This window comes from Aspergillus saccharolyticus, assembly GCF_003184585.1.
Source record: "Aspergillus saccharolyticus JOP 1030-1 unplaced genomic scaffold BP01scaffold_84, whole genome shotgun sequence".
NCBI lineage: Eukaryota > Fungi > Ascomycota > Eurotiomycetes > Eurotiales > Aspergillaceae > Aspergillus > Aspergillus saccharolyticus.
Genome location: NW_020290694.1, coordinates 1 through 16178, shown reverse-complemented (window position 1 = coordinate 16178; position 16178 = coordinate 1). Strand labels below are relative to the sequence as shown.

The 16178-nt window shown below is 54.1% G+C and overlaps 7 protein-coding genes and 1 non-coding gene across 8 annotated transcripts in view; 4 read left to right on the top strand and 4 right to left on the bottom strand.

Annotated features, from left to right (window-relative positions):
- Positions 1-1593, bottom strand: part of BP01DRAFT_427312 (uncharacterized protein) — a gene marked incomplete at both ends in the record, with an annotated part of 2994 nt that extends 1401 nt beyond the window's left edge. The window contains 2 exons of the mRNA XM_025579841.1: positions 78-1336; positions 1400-1593. Coding sequence (XP_025426092.1) covers positions 78-1336; positions 1400-1593 — 1453 coding nt within the window. The remainder of the gene's footprint in view (positions 1-77; positions 1337-1399) is intronic.
- Positions 1594-2994: 1401 nt separating this feature from the next.
- On the top strand, positions 2995-3633 carry BP01DRAFT_396111 (uncharacterized protein). The gene has a single exon (XM_025578454.1). It carries the CDS (start codon positions 3178-3180, stop codon positions 3535-3537), a length of 360 nt encoding a protein of 119 aa, XP_025426091.1. The 5' UTR covers positions 2995-3177; the 3' UTR covers positions 3538-3633.
- A 79-nt stretch (positions 3634-3712) lies between these two features.
- Positions 3713-3784, bottom strand: BP01DRAFT_t315. Its single transcript has one exon. It is a non-coding gene; the product is annotated as a tRNA-Arg (tRNA).
- Positions 3785-4375: 591 nt separating this feature from the next.
- Positions 4376-11504, bottom strand: BP01DRAFT_232885 (putative pectin methylesterase). The gene is made up of 2 exons (XM_025571221.1): positions 11172-11504; positions 4376-11111 (listed from the first exon to the last, which is right to left on the bottom strand). The coding sequence occupies exons 1-2, from the start codon at positions 11386-11388 to the stop codon at positions 4489-4491; spliced, it is 6840 nt and encodes a 2279-aa protein (XP_025426090.1). The 5' UTR covers positions 11389-11504; the 3' UTR covers positions 4376-4488.
- A 1419-nt stretch (positions 11505-12923) lies between these two features.
- On the top strand, positions 12924-13695 carry BP01DRAFT_370158 (uncharacterized protein; the record flags this gene model as incomplete). The annotated part of the gene is made up of 2 exons (XM_025576588.1): positions 12924-13230; positions 13292-13695. The coding sequence occupies 2 exons, from the start codon at positions 12924-12926 to the stop codon at positions 13693-13695; spliced, it is 711 nt and encodes a 236-aa protein (XP_025426089.1).
- Positions 13696-13781: 86 nt separating this feature from the next.
- BP01DRAFT_232880 (uncharacterized protein) lies at positions 13782-14376 on the top strand. Its single transcript, XM_025571220.1, has one exon. It carries the CDS (start codon positions 13869-13871, stop codon positions 14175-14177), a length of 309 nt encoding a protein of 102 aa, XP_025426088.1. The 5' UTR covers positions 13782-13868; the 3' UTR covers positions 14178-14376.
- BP01DRAFT_387636 (uncharacterized protein) lies at positions 14374-14805 on the bottom strand (the record flags this gene model as incomplete). Its single annotated transcript, XM_025577757.1, has 1 exon — positions 14374-14805. One exon carries the CDS (start codon positions 14803-14805, stop codon positions 14374-14376), a length of 432 nt encoding a protein of 143 aa, XP_025426087.1.
- Positions 14806-15577: 772 nt separating this feature from the next.
- Positions 15578-15997, top strand: BP01DRAFT_387635 (uncharacterized protein; the record flags this gene model as incomplete). The annotated part of the gene is made up of 1 exon (XM_025577756.1): positions 15578-15997. One exon carries the CDS (start codon positions 15578-15580, stop codon positions 15995-15997), a length of 420 nt encoding a protein of 139 aa, XP_025426086.1.
- Between the last annotated feature and the right edge of the window lie 181 nt (positions 15998-16178).

The window sequence follows — 16178 nt, the reverse complement described above, 5'->3', positions numbered from 1 at the left end:
AGAGCCAGAGCCAGAGCTAGAGCCAGAGCCAGAGCTAGAGCTAGAGCTGGAGCTAGAGCTAGAGCCAGAGCTAGAACCAGAGCCAGATGAGGCGGAAGTAGAGGAGCCTGATTCGGATCCTGAAGCTGAAGAGCCAGAGCCTGAGCTTGAACCAGGTCGCGAGCTCGGAGTCACCGATGGACGAAGGCGAGTGACAATTACGGGCACACTAGAGCTGGCTCGAAGGCTCGGTGTTGACACTTGAACAGAAGCGCTGGGTATCAATGCAGAGGACGAGCCTTGAACAGCCGCAGACGAGCTGGACACAGCCACGGAACGAGTGGGAGACGTAGCAGCAGCAATAGCACTAGAAGCAGCAGCACTAGAGGCAACAGCACTAGAAGCAACAGCAGCAGCAGCAGCAGCACATCGTTCGGCGGCCGCAGCGCTGGTGTCCACAGCGAGATCCGCAACCTCCACCGTCGCGCCAGCTCCATCACAGACCGCCTTGATGGTGAGGGTCGAGCTACCAGAGGATGCGCCACTGAGGCAGGTCGAAAAAGGAGCTGACGAACCTGCTGGAACAGTCAGGCTGTCGAGAAGATCAATGCCTTGATAGATGCTCAAGGTGCAGGAGACACCACTCCGCTTGCGCTTGGTTGTGGCGGTTTCAGACACTGAAACTGTGCCCGAGACCGACGAATCATCGGAACTATCCACCTCCTGCGACGCTTCCAAAGATGTTCCTGTGGTGGTATCGGCCGTGAGGGTGGTACTATCGTCATCGGTGACCGCAGTCGTGCCCGTAGACGACGACCAGGTGGATGTGGAAGCGCTTGTGGCCGTGGACGAGGCAGCAGAGGTCGACGAGGTCATGGTACTCAGAGCAGTGGTCAAGGCGCCCAGCGAGTCAGCACTGTTGGTGGTGGTGATGGCCGCGCTGGACGTGCTGTCGGTGGCGGAGGACGTGAGGGCAAGACTGGTGGATGCACTGGTAGCAGAGGTGGTATCGGAGCAAGTGCTGACCATGGAGATATCGGCCAGTCCAACGACAGGGTTCCCATCAGCGACACCTTGCGAGCAACTGATGGTGATGACAAAGGGGATGCCGGTGGCAGTCGTGGGAGTATAAGTGCCAGTGACAGTCGACCAGCTACTGGTTCGGCCAGCCACCAGCGCAGCAGAGGCTGCTGTGAAGGAAGTACCGTCGACAGCGACCGAAATGCTACAGGAAGCTCCAGTCGAGTCATCAGTAGCCACAAACCAGTCCAGCGAGACATGATACGGCGTGCCCACCTCCACCGAGGCGATGTTCTGACGCACCAGCACCCAGCCATAACTGAAATCATCCATTTCTCTGCCCTCTCGTCAGATGTCGATGTCTCCTTCAAGGATATTCAAGTCAGGGGCAGACACTCACAGGTAGGCACCGCCATCAGGACCCCCCGTATTGACCACAGTGAGAGTCTGAGGGTTAGGGCCGACACTGGTGCTCCAATAAGAGGTATAGGCAGAAGACCCTCCCTGAATCACATCAGTGGTTGTGCAGGCCAAAGCCATGCGCATCAGCGGCATCACGCCTGCTCCGAAGAGCAGGGATCGTAGAGGAGCCATTGTGAGTCAATTGCTTGTCCCTTCACTGGGATGAGGTGCAGGGATTGGGCTCAACATATAGTCGCCCAAGTCGATTCACCTTCGCCTGATCGAATTGATCGAACTCGTATTCTTTTTTGGCACGGCGAGGATAAAGAGGGCGACTTCAAGCGAAGCGGGTGGAGCCTCGCAGAAATACAGCAATTCATGCCGACGAACGGCAAGATTTGCCCCTGAACACCACGGTCAAGTCCGGAGGCGAAGCCGATCCAGTGGGTCTTTGCATGGATTTACATCCTCTGATGGTGCTATGCAGGTACAGTATTGTACGCTTGAGATCGTGTGGGAGCTGGATGCCAGGCTCATTGGCCCGGTCGAAGGAGTGGCCCCGTAACTTAGACTCACTGTGTATAGACTACCACGTGGAAGAAGACTAACTATTGGGATTCGAGTCTCCATTGAGCAGTGAGTCTATTTTGCTGCGTGACTATTGCTTCCCCTGGACGAGCTGGGCTTCTGTCAGCCAGCCTTCATAGCGGAGCACGACTCTCTCCTCCGACTCGTCTGTTAACAACCCCATGCTTCGAATTGCCGAAAGAGACAAGCATGTCTGGTCCGAGAGAGGCCGTGGGGCATGTCTCTCTTGATGAGGACATCGTAGGTCAAGTTCAAGTTGGCAGCATAGACATGTCGTGTATGGGAGTTCTTGAGGTCGTCCGTTCTATCCTGACGTCCCATCTCTTCCTGTGCTCCGTCTCACTTAACGATCGAAGAAGTTAGATCTGGTAACAATAATAGCTATAGGGTGATACTATGGTCCATCTGATTAGAAGAAATGCTTTGTCGAACCATGGCTATTGCCTTTGCGAAAATGCGACCGAGGAGAATTCTCCTGGGGAGGGGGCTTAGGGTTCCGCCCAGCCTCAATCCACCAACTCCCACATCAGCAAATTCAGTGATATGAGATCGTTTAACTTAGTGAATTAAGTTATGACTACAGATTGTTGACTAGTTTCTATGTAGTGCCCTGTACAGCACAGTATAGATTTGTGCTAAGCTTCACATCATGGCTGACGCCACTTACAGCTTTCCCCGCATAATGGATGTAACTATGCTTACTGTCAATGTCAGATTCACTCCCCGATTCACGGCTTCTCACAGGTTAAATACCAGCCAGGTGGTCGGATTCACGCCAACAGCCGTCGTTCAGCCCGCTGTAGAGTCCAGAAGCCCTCCAGAGGACGAGTATTGGCTGCGTCGGTTGCCCCGGCTTACGGAGGCAGTGGTTCGGCCAGGTGAGAGGAGCTGATCGTCATCTCTCTTCCAATGCGACTGTCATTCCAGCTGCTCGAATGGCTTTCCGCTCGACGCTAAGCATGCAGGAGGGATGATGGTCAAATGCAAAGGAATGATAACACTACTGATCCTGGGACCACTGGGAGTGCAGCTGAATGCTTAACTACATGCGTGGGAGGTACCAACCGCGGGGACCATCCTGAGGTCAGCACAGCACCTGTTTGCGCCTTTAAAAAAGGCTGCTCGACTCGATTGTTGCCTGTCTCTTCGCATTCTATCGTCACAGCGTATCCTGCACTCCCAATTGTTATGGTCTTCTATCCGCCCATATGGGCTGGCGAATTGCCCTCCAACCCTGATACTCTGCCTCTCTGCGACTTCATGCTAGACGAGCAATACGGCCGCGCCCCTATCGACCAGTCACCGGCTCCTTTCATCTGCAATGTCACGGGCAAGGGGTCTTCACCGGCCGAAATCATCGAGCGTGCGGACTACCTCGCCCGGGCCTTGTCTCGAGAATTGGGTTGGGAGCCGGACACGGGGACATCAGGTCGCCGATTGCATCTTCCCCGTCCCGTGGTGAAGTCGGCGCAGGCGGGGGCCGATGATGAGGCAACTGTCTGGGCCATCATCGTTCATGAAGAGGAGGCTACGGCCCGGCATAAATAGCTCGAGGGAGGCGTGGAGGCGGCCCAGTGGGGAGATTCTGCGGCGACTGCTGCGCGACCGCAAGAAGACACGGCAGGCGAAGCTGTAGTGAGGGATAAGGCGGTCGCAGATTGCGGAAGATAGAGTAAAATATGCCAGGGATGATGGATGGACAAAATGAAGGGAACAAAAAGAATGACCTACGCAGGGCTCGAACCTGCAATCTCTTGATTCGTAGTCAAGCGCCTTACCATTGGGCCAGCAGGCCAGCTGTTGAAAGTACCTCTAAGTTTGCTTTTATATTCCAATATCAACTAGTCGCTTATGACATCCAAGACACACCATCTTCTTCCAGCCATATCAACTTGATAATCCAGTAGAAAATGCATTCACTGCTTTCTAATTCTCTCTCGCTTTTTTGCTGTTGAAAAGTCTTGTCCCGGATTTACTGCATTTGCTTGAAGTTCGACTGCTTATGCTGAGGTATATATATCCAACATGAGGTATCGACCGGTAATGTGGATCTAACATGACAAATATTCCGAACAACTCAGTCCTCAAACTTGAAGGCTGGGTTGCTAGAGGTATAAGGCTAGAGTCATATTCGATCATTACACTAATCCTATCACCCTACTTTCCTACGCCAGCATATCAAGGAGCATCATAGATCAATCGAACAACCCTACCAGTGCCTCCCAAAATCTCGGAAAAACACCCTTGAACTATGGAGAGGACCATTACCCACCCTGCTTTGGACAAGTCGAGACCAAGAGGGCCACACTTTTGGAATGGTCAGAGCAGGAGAATCAGAGAGCCTTGAACTAATCGTACTCTGGTCTCAAATACTACATATACTAGATTTGGAAAAGAGATAAACCATTAGATATAGCTATAATACTAGTAATGAGACAGGACACACAGATCCCCCGAATCCCGGACAGAGAAAAGAATAATATGAGTGCCGACATCCCCCTAGGTAGGGCAAGCCTTCGCGCTCTTCGAGGTCTTGGTCACCGTCGAAGTCTCAGTGACTGTCTGATCAATAGTCGACGTACGGGTGCTGGTCGCCCGCTCAGTGATAGTCACCGAGGGCTTCAGGCTCACAGTGGTCGTCTTCAGGACGGTGGTTGTGGGAGTCGCCAAGGTGACCGTCTCTTTGACCGTGGTCACAGTTGCCTTGGTGCTAGTAACGGTGCTCTGAGGCAATGTGACGGTCGACTTGATGGTAGTAGTCTTCAGACTGGTGACTGTCACGGTCGCACCGGGCACAGACACGGTCGAGGTCTTGGTGGCCGCGGACGTGATGGTCTCTGTGATGGTGCTGGCTTTGAGCGTGGTAGTTTTCGCAACCACCTTGGTGCTGCTCTCCGTCAGGAAGACTGTAACGGCCTTGATGGTTTCCGTAGCAACCTTGGTTGTCGCTGAGACGCTGGTGATGGTGCTCGTAGAAGCCTTTAGGGTTGAAGTCTCGCCTGTGGTCTTGGTTGTGGTCGACGTAACGAACACCGTGGGCGAGGCCAGCTTGTCGGTTGAGGTCCGGACATAGGTTGTCAAAGTGGTGTATTGAGTAACAGTGGCCGCATTGACCGTAGCCCGGGGTAGAATCAAATCGCGCTTGGCGTTAGCGGAGGGGATACAGCTGAGCGTGGTCGTAACAGTCTTCGTGCTGGTCTTGGTCGAAGTCACGTCTACAGTAGTGGTGGTGGCCTTTGTACTTTCCGTGGTAGTGCCGCCGCTGCCCTGGGTCACGGTGGTATATGATGAGACCGTGACAGTGCCCGGAGTGGATGTCTTGACGCTGGTGGTCGTGCTAGCCACTGTTGAAGTGATGATTTTGGCCTTCGCAGAGGAGGTGATGGTGCTGGTGGCTGTGACCGTGCTCTTGATCGTAGTAGTGACATCGCCCTCAGTGACAGTGGCGGTGACCGTCGTTGTATCCTTGACGGTGGTCGTCTTGGTGCTGGCAGGTGCCGTGATGGTTTCTAAATCCGAGCTGGTGATCACGGTCGATGTGACGCTAGTCACAGTCGGTTCTGAAATGGTCACGGTGCTGGAAATAGTGGTCTTCTCGACAGTGGTCTTGAACGACTCAGCCAGGGTCACAGTGGTGCCCACGTCTTCGGTGACCGTGACCTTGACCGTTGAAGTGCGGTCCGCGGGCGTGAGGGTCGTGAAGGCAGTTTCCTGGTCAGTGACAGTCAAGAGCGTAGTGACAGTCGTGGTCGGAGTTGCCGTAACCAGCTCAGAAGTGCTGGACACGAGGCTGGCGCTGGTGACTGGCACAGTGGTCGAGTTACCCGGCACGAACGGAGTGCCATCAACCAGAGTGAGGTTGATCCAGGAAGTCGAGGCGAAAAAGTTGGTGAGCTCAAATTGCGCGACTGTACTGGCATCCAGCACCGTCGCAAAAGACGCCCGGTCGGTGGTCGACGACCCAGGGCCATAGTTCTGGTACTCACCAAACAGGACACCGTCGGTCTGGGGGCTGCTCGAGGACCATTGCTCCCAGCCAGCAGCTTCAACGCACGAGTCAAGGTACGATTCAATGTAAGCCACACGAGCGTAGCTGTTCCAAGGGCGACCCAGCGAGATCTCGGACATGCTACCAGCTCCAGAGGCCGGAGTGACGGTGCACTGATCAAAGACAAAGCCACCAACTGAAGTACTGGTCGAGCGCTTGTCGGCCGTTAGATTAATGCCATCTTCGTTGGGAGAGATAGTCGAGTTGAGGAAATAGCCCGAACCAGAGCCCCAAATCATATCGATGTTACCCTCAACGTAGCTGTTGCTAGCGAAGAAGTAGCCGTTGATCAACAGCGCATCCTGATTGCCGGTCACCTGGCAGCCATAGAGCGAGGCGTACTTGCTGGACTTGACCGCAAATCCGAGGGAAGCGTAGTCCTTGGTCGTTCCAAAATTATTCACAAAGTTGATGTTGATAGCCTGGAAGTAGTTGCCCGTGGCGTATACAGTGGCGCTGTCCGAGTTGGACTCGTCAGCCTGAGTGTCCACACCGTGGTTGTACTGAATGGTGACTTGGTTGCTCGCATAATCGAGATGATTATCTGAGTAACCCATGAAAATGGTAGTGCCAGATCGATTGACCACCAACTGCTCCTCGTAGGTGCCAGGATAGATGAAAACCGTAGGCGTCACCTTGCTAGAAGTAGGCAAAGCGTTTAGCGCACTTTGGATGGTGTCATAGGTCGTCACGTTGGCAATAGCCGTCTTAGAGACAATGTAAGCTCCCGCCGGAGGAGTGGTGCCGTCATAGATAGTTGTTGAGTTCGAGCCAGTGGTGGTGGTGGTGGTTGTCGTGGTAGACGCAGGCTCGGGGGTAACAATGGAGTCCCAGTAAGTCATATCAATCCAGTCCGTCGATCCCATGACCTCGGACAGAGTGTAGGTGTCCGAGGTCAACAAAGTGCAGTACTCGAAGGCCTCACGCGACGCAGCATTATTCTCCCAATTGCCAGGTCCGGAGTTATTGTACTCAGCAAAGGTCACATAGTCAGTGCGAGGATCGGATGTGCTCCAAACCTTCCACCCGGAGGGGTTGATGATATCCGTCAAATAAGAGTTCTTCACGACCACAAGAGCATATTCCGAATACGGCCGACCTAGGTAGACAAGCTCGGTCAGATCGACCGTAGCATCGCTGGCAGCCTCAAACAAGCACTGATCGAAGATATAACCGCCAACGGCGGTCGATGAGGCACGGCTTTGGGCAGTGATGGCGGACTTCTGGCGCTTGGCACCGATGGTGCAGCCCTTGAAGTAAGCCTTGGAGTAACCCCAGATGAAGTCAATTGCGCCCTCAATGTAGGACGATTCGTAGTATTGGTAGCCAGTTGTACTGCCGGTCAGAAGGGTGTCTTGCCAGCCAACGAAGCTACAACCATAGAAACCGATTTCAGAACCGTAGATGGAGCCAGCCAGCGTAACATACGACGACTCCGAGCCGTCCAAATTGGCAGTGTTGATGATGTCAATGTTATACAGAGCAATCTGATTGCTGGCGGTTGCGAACGTAGCGGTCTCCGCGTCCGAATGGCCAGTGGGTAATGGGCTGACGGACAAGCCCCGCGAGTAGGTGATGGTGACTTGATTGTTCTGATAAGTAGCACCAGGACTTCCCGACTGATAACCGATGATCATCACTGGTCCATCGCGATTGACTGACGGCACTTGCTCATCGTAGGAGCCGGCGTACATGAAGATAATCTGCGTGGTGGAATCGTCGGGCAGAGACGCCAGGGCATCCGTCAGAGTGCTGTACGATCCGTTGACAGTACCTCCAGGCGAAACAAGCACAGCACCTGAGGGAGGTACAGTGCCACTAGTAGGATGCGCCCAGGTGGCAGTGGCGGTCGAGGTCGAGGTCGAGGTGTTGGTGCTGGTCGTAGTTGTGGGCCCGGTCAAGCTGTATGAAGGTACATAATCGTACGCGGTCATATCCAGCCACGACGTGTCACCAATCCATGACGACAAGGTGTACAAGGCCGCTTGAGTAGCAGTCAAGTTGGTAGCGAATGAGACACGGCTCGAAGACCAGGCTCCAGGTCCCGAATTGTTGTATTCGCCAAAGGTCACGTAGGCAGTATTGGGAGAACTCGTGGACCACTGTTCCCACCCAGCAGCGTTGATGTGCTTGTCCAAGTAGGAGTTCATGTAGACTGCAATGCTGTACTCGGAATAGGGCCGACCAAGGTATGACTTGCCATATGTCGACCCATAGCTGCTAGTGTAGGTGACATAGCAGGTATCGAAGACATAACCGCCCGACGCAGTTGACGAGGAACGACTCTGCGCGGCGATGCACGCGCCAGGGGTGTTCGTAGCAATATAACACTGGTGGAAATACGCGGTGGAATATCCCCAAATGTAGTCGATGGACCCTTCGATATAACAGTTCGAGAAGACTTGTGTACCCTTGTTTGCGAGCAAGGTGTCTTGGAACCCAATGAAGGAACAACCATAGGCAGCCATATTGGTGCCATAGAAGTCGGCCGCCAGTGCGGCGGTGTTGCTGGTCTGAGGATAGGTATTCTGAAAGTTGATGTTGTACAGAGCCAAGCCTGTGCCGTCCGTCTTCTTGGCATTGATGACAGGGGTACTTTCATCTTCGCCCGCACTGGTGAGCTCTCCGTTTGAGAACTCAATGGTGACGAGATTCTGGGTGTAGTCATTCTCGAACGAAGTCTCGCCGCGCAAAGTGACCTTCCCAGAGCGTGTGATGGAGATCTGCTCAGTGTAGGTACCGGCATGGATGTAGATGGTGTAAGCCATGCCATCGTTCGGCAGAGCAGCAATCGCAGCGGTGACGTTACGGTACTGCCCAGTGGTGGCATTCTGTGAGACCACGAATGTCGAAGTGCTCGTGGCGGCCGCACTGGTGGCCGAGGCAGTGACCGAGGAGCTCGCGGTGGCAGTCACGGAGACAGAGGAGGAAGCCGAGGAGCCGTAGACGGAATCGGGGAAGCCAGAGAAGGGAGCGACGGCTGATGTATCAATCCAGCTCGTGCTTCCCAGGACAGCAGAAAGAGTATACGCGCTGTCATCAGATAGGATGTCCACAACACTGCTGCGCGAACTGGTGGAGGCGCCTGGACCAGTGTTGTTGTACTCGGCGAAGGTCACGCTGCTGCTCGACGATGAGATCAACCAGCCGATGGGCGCAATGTGGGCATCGAGATACGAATTCAGAACGGCAACACGGGCGGAGGTGGAATAGTCCCGTCCAAGGTAAGTGCTGCTCTTCGGGACAGAGCTGTCACTCGGTACAAACGCGCAGCTATCGAAGACGAACTGGGATGGTTCGTAGGTGCTCTGGTAGGACTGCGCAGCGATGGTCTGGCCAGTGGTTGTTCCATCCGAAATGATGCGCGAATTGTACACGTAAATGCCTCCATAACCCCAAATGAAGTCGGTGGTACCCTCAATCCGACAGTCCGAGAAGTAAAAGGCACCATAGTTGATCAACAAACCTCCTTGGGAAGACTTGATGCCACAGCCGTAGAAGCCCAGTACTTGAGCCTTAGCAGCAACCGCCACGGCGATGTAGTTCTTGGTGGGGGTATAGTCATTTTCAAAGTTGATGTTGTAGAAAGAAATTCCCTTGGCATAGTACTGGGACGCTTGGAATGTTGCAGTCGATGCCGATCCGCCGTTGCTCGACAGAACGGCAGCGGAATGCACGATGGTGACCGTGTTGCTGGACTGATCGAGGGCATTTGCGGTCTCCCCACGGAATACCGTAGCCCCCTCGCGACTAATGGTAATAGCTTCCTCGTAAGTGCCCGAGAGGATATAGACATACTGAGTGGTGGAGTCGGAGGGCAGGGCCGCGACAGCCGATGCAATGCTGGTGTACTGCGCACAACTACCTGATGGACCGACTACCAAAGCACTGGTGGGTACCGTGGACGGCAAAGAGCATCCGGATGACGATGAACTCGTTGCCGACGAGAGAGTAGAGGATGAGGCAGAGACGCGGACCGCAGCAGAAGATGCCGCAGTCGTAGTGACGCTTGCGCGAATCAAGGTGGAAGTCACGGCGCTGGCCGTGACTTGAGTCGTAGTTGTAGATGTTGTCGTACCACTGGTACTGGATGAGACTTGGGCACTAGAGGTGGAAACTGATTGCTGACTGGCATCAGCACTCTGAATGGCGGCCAGGACTTCAGCATCGACCCAATCTGTGCTGGTTGTGGCGAACTGGGAGTAGACACTTGAGAAAAGACCGGCTGGGGAGAAGCGGGTGAGGTCCGATGCACTCAGCAGGTGAACATAGGCAGACCGCTTAGCTTCGTTGTTTGCATAGGAGCCCGCGCCGGTATCTTGATATTCACCGTAGAAGTTTTGGGAGTCCACGGAGTAGCTATCGGTGTAGGCACCCGATGCTGCGATCAAGCTGCCAAGAGCCGAGCCTCGATAGACTACCACGGAGCCATATCCTTTGTTGGCCGCACCCAGGTAGACATTGGAAGTGCTGGTGCCAGACTTTTGCTGAACCGTGCAGGAATCAAAAACGACGGTGGAGTTGTACAGCACCGAGTTATATGTGGCACCCTTGTTGTACACAATCAAGGCACTCGAGTCGACTGGCACGACGGTGGTGTTGTACACATACAAGCCGGGATACCCATAGATGATCTTGTCCAGGGCTTCGATGTAGCTGTCGGCAATCACGGCAAGTCCCAGGTTGGCATTGATACCAAGACTACCGGCCGAGACGAACTGACAGCCGTAGAAGGCATTCTTTGAGCCCCGAATGACTGCGGCTGCATAGCTGCTGCCAGTAGCCGTGTTCACGAAGTTGATGTTGCGGAAGGTAATGCCGAGGACGTTGGAGGAGATGGTCAGAGGACTGGTGGCTGAGATGGTGACTTGGTTCTGGCTATAGTCTCGTTGACTGGATGACTCGCCGATCACGGTCACGGTTGCCGTGGCAGAGACAGTGACGGCTTGGGTGTACGTGCCGGCCTTGACGGTCACCGTGGGGAGACCCATTGACTGGGCGTAAGAGATAGCGTCTCCGATGGCAGTGAATTGGCCAGAGGTGTCTGTAGCCACTACGACGGCGGTGGAAGAGGCTAGACGAGCGTTAGTGATTTCGGAAAAGGAGGCATATGCATGCGGGAGACCAGACGGACCCGAAGACGATGTAGTGACAGCATTCTCAGAGGATGATGTGGTAGACCCTGCAGAGGTAGTCGTCGCACCATCTTGTGTGCTTGCGCTGGATGTTGCAGTGGCGGTGGAAATGACTGCCTGAGAGGTGACTGAGGAGGAAGAGTAGGCGGCGGCAGCAGCAGCACAGCTCTGGACTAAAGCCAGGCTGGCGACGCCCAAGACCGACCAGACTTGCATGGTGACTGTCGACCTCGATCACCCGCAGAGCCTTTCGGAAGAAAGTAGTAGGGACCGGTAAAGCCATTCTCTCGGGGTCTCAAGAAGGTACTATTTAAACACCGCAGGGGAAGTGAGGGCATTGAGGCCTATACACCAGCGAGGCCCACCCTCGACAGGAGGCAGGCATAGCCGAAGGTTTTCCAGGGCATTCTGTTCCTGAACCCGGTAGTACAGCGATGTACCGGGGGCGCTAAATCCAGACTGGACTTCTCATCCGGTCACAAACGGTGGATAAAGACTGATAGATTGCTTGTTGACGAAAAAAACAGGTGCCAAGCACGTGGCGTCGGAGGCCAGCCGGACGAAGCCCTGACAAGCCTAACCTGTCATTGGTGGCATATCTGATAAGCACACTGTGCAGCGGCCGAAGCGCGATCAGCATCGTGCACTGTTGACGCCGAGAGGCTTGCTTTCTTTGGCGATTGGCATCTAGACTGTCTAGCCGGGCGGGTCTGTGCCTGGCATCAGCTGACGATTTCCTTTTCTTGGGGATTTTTGATCTGCAGGCTCACTCAATTCACCGTAGCACGAGTAGCGATTCTTGCCAGAGATGTTTCGAAAGAACGTTCCGCTGTCTTGGAGGTTTTTGTTATGGCGTACACGATTGTAAAGGCCACGAAAGGTCTCTGGCCGGGCAGACAAGAATAGACTTTCAGCGAGTGACAGGCCGTTCAGCTGTCATTCGAGCCACCCGAATATTCGCCGGGAGTTGGCACCGCCACCATCGACCTAATTCTTCTGACCGGAAATGGGATTCTCCGAGCCGGCTCCCATTGAGGTATTCACCCGGCCGGTGGCGTTGCTGGCGTTGCTAACGTGGTCTGCCAGTCACGATCCATGGCTGTTGCAAGCGTTCCATGGAACAGGAGGGTAGTAGAAAGGTCCAGAGACAAGAAAACAAGATCTAGACGTGTATTGTGGTGAGACAATAGCAGGGGATTGGCAGAAGGGGTGGATCTGGTGAAAAGCAGAAGATGAAGTCGTGCTGAAGAGAAGGACGGATCAGATGGTGGGCGGGAAAGAGGGGTGCCTTTGACAGCCTGAGGCACTGGATACACGTGCTAGTGCGCTGTGCATAATGCCTCGCTGACATAATTATGCTTGGATTCTCCCAATTAGGAATAGCTTTATTGACAAACTCCCATCGGAGCTTCGCTAAACAATTCCTCCAATCACATCCTCACAACCCCTTAATCAGAGGGTCTGTTCATCTTAACAAACTTCAATCTAATAACTTCCAACTAATTCAATAATGGTCAACACTAAGTGGGGGCAGACCCTGTTTACTGGAATACGAGGAGTCTCACTCCAAGCCCGCCCAGCATTGGGCAAGGCACCAGCGACCACTCCCTATCAATGACTGCCTGTTCCTGAATCCCATCTCTCCACCCACGGGCGTTATATGTAGATAGGTATTCATCGCAGATCCTTTGCATAGGCAGAGCAACTAAGTTGGTATCATTCTAGCAGAGAAGCCTCAATTGAACGCAATCATGAAGACTCCGACCTACTACTTGCTGGCTGCTGCTTCTCTGCCCCTCGCCCGCGCAGGCCAATCCGGCTCCTGGGACTCGCTCAGCTGCTTTACCTCCATTGGCACGATGCAGAGCATGGGGTCTTTTGAGTTCCAATCCGTCAGTTATTGTATTGCCCAATGTGAGGCTGGCAACACGGTCTTCGTCGCGGTTCAGGCCGAGGATTGTTACTGTGGCACTGCATCCCTTGACCTTGAGGAGATGGCGTTGGCTTCCGATGAGACTGCCTGCAATCTGCCGTGTCCCGGCTATGCGGCTGATACCTGTAAGCGTGGAGGCTTTTCCGCATCCTGACGCGCAATTTGCTGACTACATCTCACGAACAGGTGGCGGCGACAGCGCTTATTCTGTTTGGGTTTCCCAAGACTACATCGACAGTCTAGAAGATAGCGACGACGACGACGACGACGACAATCAAGGCGATGTGGATGATTCCAATGACAATGACAACCCTGACGACAACAGTGGCTATGATTATAGTGATGAGGATCAGGACGGGGAAGACTCCGATGACAGTTATTACAATATCGGGAACGTTACCTCCAGTGCTGTCGCGATTGCTGTTCCCACAAGCACTGCTATTTCTCCTGTCTCGACCTCAGGAAGTGGGGGGAATTTCTCCACGAACGTGATCGCTTCACCCAACGCAACCGCTACAAGCAGTGCTGTCGTCACGAGTGTCACATCAACCTCCGGGGCTGGTCGTCGTTTCAGGTTTCTCTTCTTCTGAATCGGCAGGAAACGAACTCTGAAGAGATGAATTGCTGATGGACCTGATACAGCTCAGGGGACCAACCAGGATTCCTACATACGGCTCCCAATTGCCACGCGCACTCTTCATTGCTACGCTGCGACCTGCGATCTGCAAGTTGTGTCTGCCTGCCGAGCCCCTTCGAATGGCCAATGGTATTATTGTCAGTGTCGGTTCGAACGAACTTGGTGCACGGCTTGTTGAGCACGAGCTCCTGGGCAATTGTTCCGTGGGGTGAGTGTGCCTCGTTTCCCGCCACAGCTGATATAGTCCATCATCGAATATGTCGTGGATGGCAGTCTCTGCGGTCGTTGAGCATCAGGTCTAGAATTGGACAAATCAGCTACACCAATTCGATGGATTTCACTTCCCGTCTCAGTTCATCTCCGTGCAAGTCATATTATGAACTCGTAATTGATAGATTTTTCACCGCTTCATTGATATCATCCTTGTACACATAATGATGCGATCCACCATGTCCACTGGACATCACACTCGCTCGCCATGATTTTACTCTCTCTGTGCCTTATATGATCCTGCGTATGTGGACGAGAGCCTCTCCATCCATCTCAATTTCATACCCCAAATACCTCCCGCCCCATCCAACAAAGGCATATCCCCTCTCGAGCGGACAGACGCATCCACGCAACCCCCCAGTCAATACGGAGGAACAGTCATCTCCACCGGTTGGAAGATAAATCGCTGAGCTGGACTGCCATCGGCCGTGGACGGTTTGATGGTGGAGTCCGCGGCAGTCCAGACCAGATTGGTGGCCGGGTTGCGGACGACGAAGGCCCCCGCGCCGGCGTCCTCAAACACAAAGGTTGTGGGCTGGTCGGCACATTTGCACACCGTGGTGTCACAGCTGATATACGGGTGGATATTGGTATTCGCGTTCTGGATGGTGGCCCCGCCGTCGACGGTGTTGTTGGTCCAGGCATTGAGGTAGTCGTTGGCCTGGTAGAAGAGGAGTTCCCCGGTTGCGTGGAGGGTGTCGGTGGTGCCGGCGGGGTGGATCTGGTAGTGAGTGACGAGGACCGCTGAGGCTGCACTCGTGAGAGTGGCGAGAAGGCTGATGCGGGCCTTCATTCCGAGATTGATACTGAGGTTTATCGATTGGAAGTTGGTTGAGTCCGTTGGTGGCCGAGGGAATGCGATATGACGCGGAATGAGTTATTGGTAGCATGATACATATCAAGAATTGAGCAGCGGAGATGATGTGCCCGCGAGCAAGCAGTCATTTTATTCACAGATACGCCGAGGGGCGTATCTGCAGGACGGAACACAACGTCATCATCATCATCATCGTCGTCGTCATGGCCACCGAGAAGCGAAACGATGGGATGATCAGCTTTGCATGTGCTGGTGTTACAACATCGCTGTTGGGGGGGTGGATCGCTTGCTTGCGAAGCACTCCATGTGTGTTGCGTCAAATATCCATCTGAATATTACTCCGTTGTCGATAGTAGTCAGATTAGTGCTCACCATCCTTAGATCTCGACACAGCAGGTCGTATATCTTTGACGCCATTTCTCAACGATCTGAATCTGGTTGTTTCGTGTTTGGGTTGGTGCTCACTTGGCGGTGAAGCCCTAAGGGATGACCAGTAGTGGTGATAGAAGATGACGCAGACGGTGGTCTCTGTGTACTACCTTGCATGGGGTGAATTGCAAGGAGAAGAGGCACTGTGATATCATTCAGGTAAGGAGTCTGCTATGGCAGTAACACAGACGTCATACCTGTACTATCCAGCGCCTCGTTCTATAGTAGAGGTGCATTGGCTAGGCTTTAAGCTTAACTATAAACCGCAGAGACACGAATTGATATGCAGTGGTGCTTGAAACGTTAAACGGTCCATATCATGATTACTGTCACGGCGGCCAGTACCGAGCTGGGGCTGGCTCGCAACTATAGTGAGTTCCTGCACGACCGGGCCCAAGCCGCGAAGCGGTGGGAAGCCATCATGAACACCTACGTCTCCTCCGCGGACGAGTCCCTGATCGGCTTTCTCAAGTTGCGGGCGGCCCACTGTCTGTCCCAGCACTACCTGACCCAGGCGATCGACGCTGGCGTGGGCAGCCTGGAGGCGGAGGGGGCGGCGCAGAAGCTGGAACGACTGACCACGCAAGTCAAGTGTAGTGGGACCGAGAGGATCTCCATCTTGCAGAGCGCATCCACGTTGGCCCTCAGTGTATACCGCCGGCTGCAGGGGCAGGACGCCGAGGCGCATGCCCTTGTACGTCCCAGTATCAAGTACGGTATCCACATCTTGTCCCGATGACGATCCCGAGAATGACCAGATGGGGTTGATCAATCTGCAAGTTGCCCTGCTTGCCGCCAGCGACACGAAGAATATCCTGGCCGTGGCCTACGCGATTAGCGCGGACAAGGACCAAGGGGACCCTGTGCGGGTGAAAGACGCGGACGAGGCCGAGGAGGAGGAGGAGGAGGAGGAGGAGGAG

Excerpts from the sequence above, each read along its gene's own strand:
- BP01DRAFT_396111 (XM_025578454.1), top strand. The coding sequence starts at position 3,178 with ATGGTCTTCTATCCGCCCATATGGGCTGGCGAATTGCCCTCCAACCCT.
- BP01DRAFT_232885 (XM_025571221.1), bottom strand. The coding sequence starts at position 11,388 with ATGCAAGTCTGGTCGGTCTTGGGCGTCGCCAGCCTGGCTTTAGTCCAG. Across the intron at positions 11,112-11,171 it reads TGTCACTACATCGTCTTCGG|CCTCTTCCACCGCCGTCGTA; the intron begins GTCCGTCTGGTC and ends ACGCTCGTCTAG.
- BP01DRAFT_232880 (XM_025571220.1), top strand. The coding sequence starts at position 13,869 with ATGGTATTATTGTCAGTGTCGGTTCGAACGAACTTGGTGCACGGCTTG.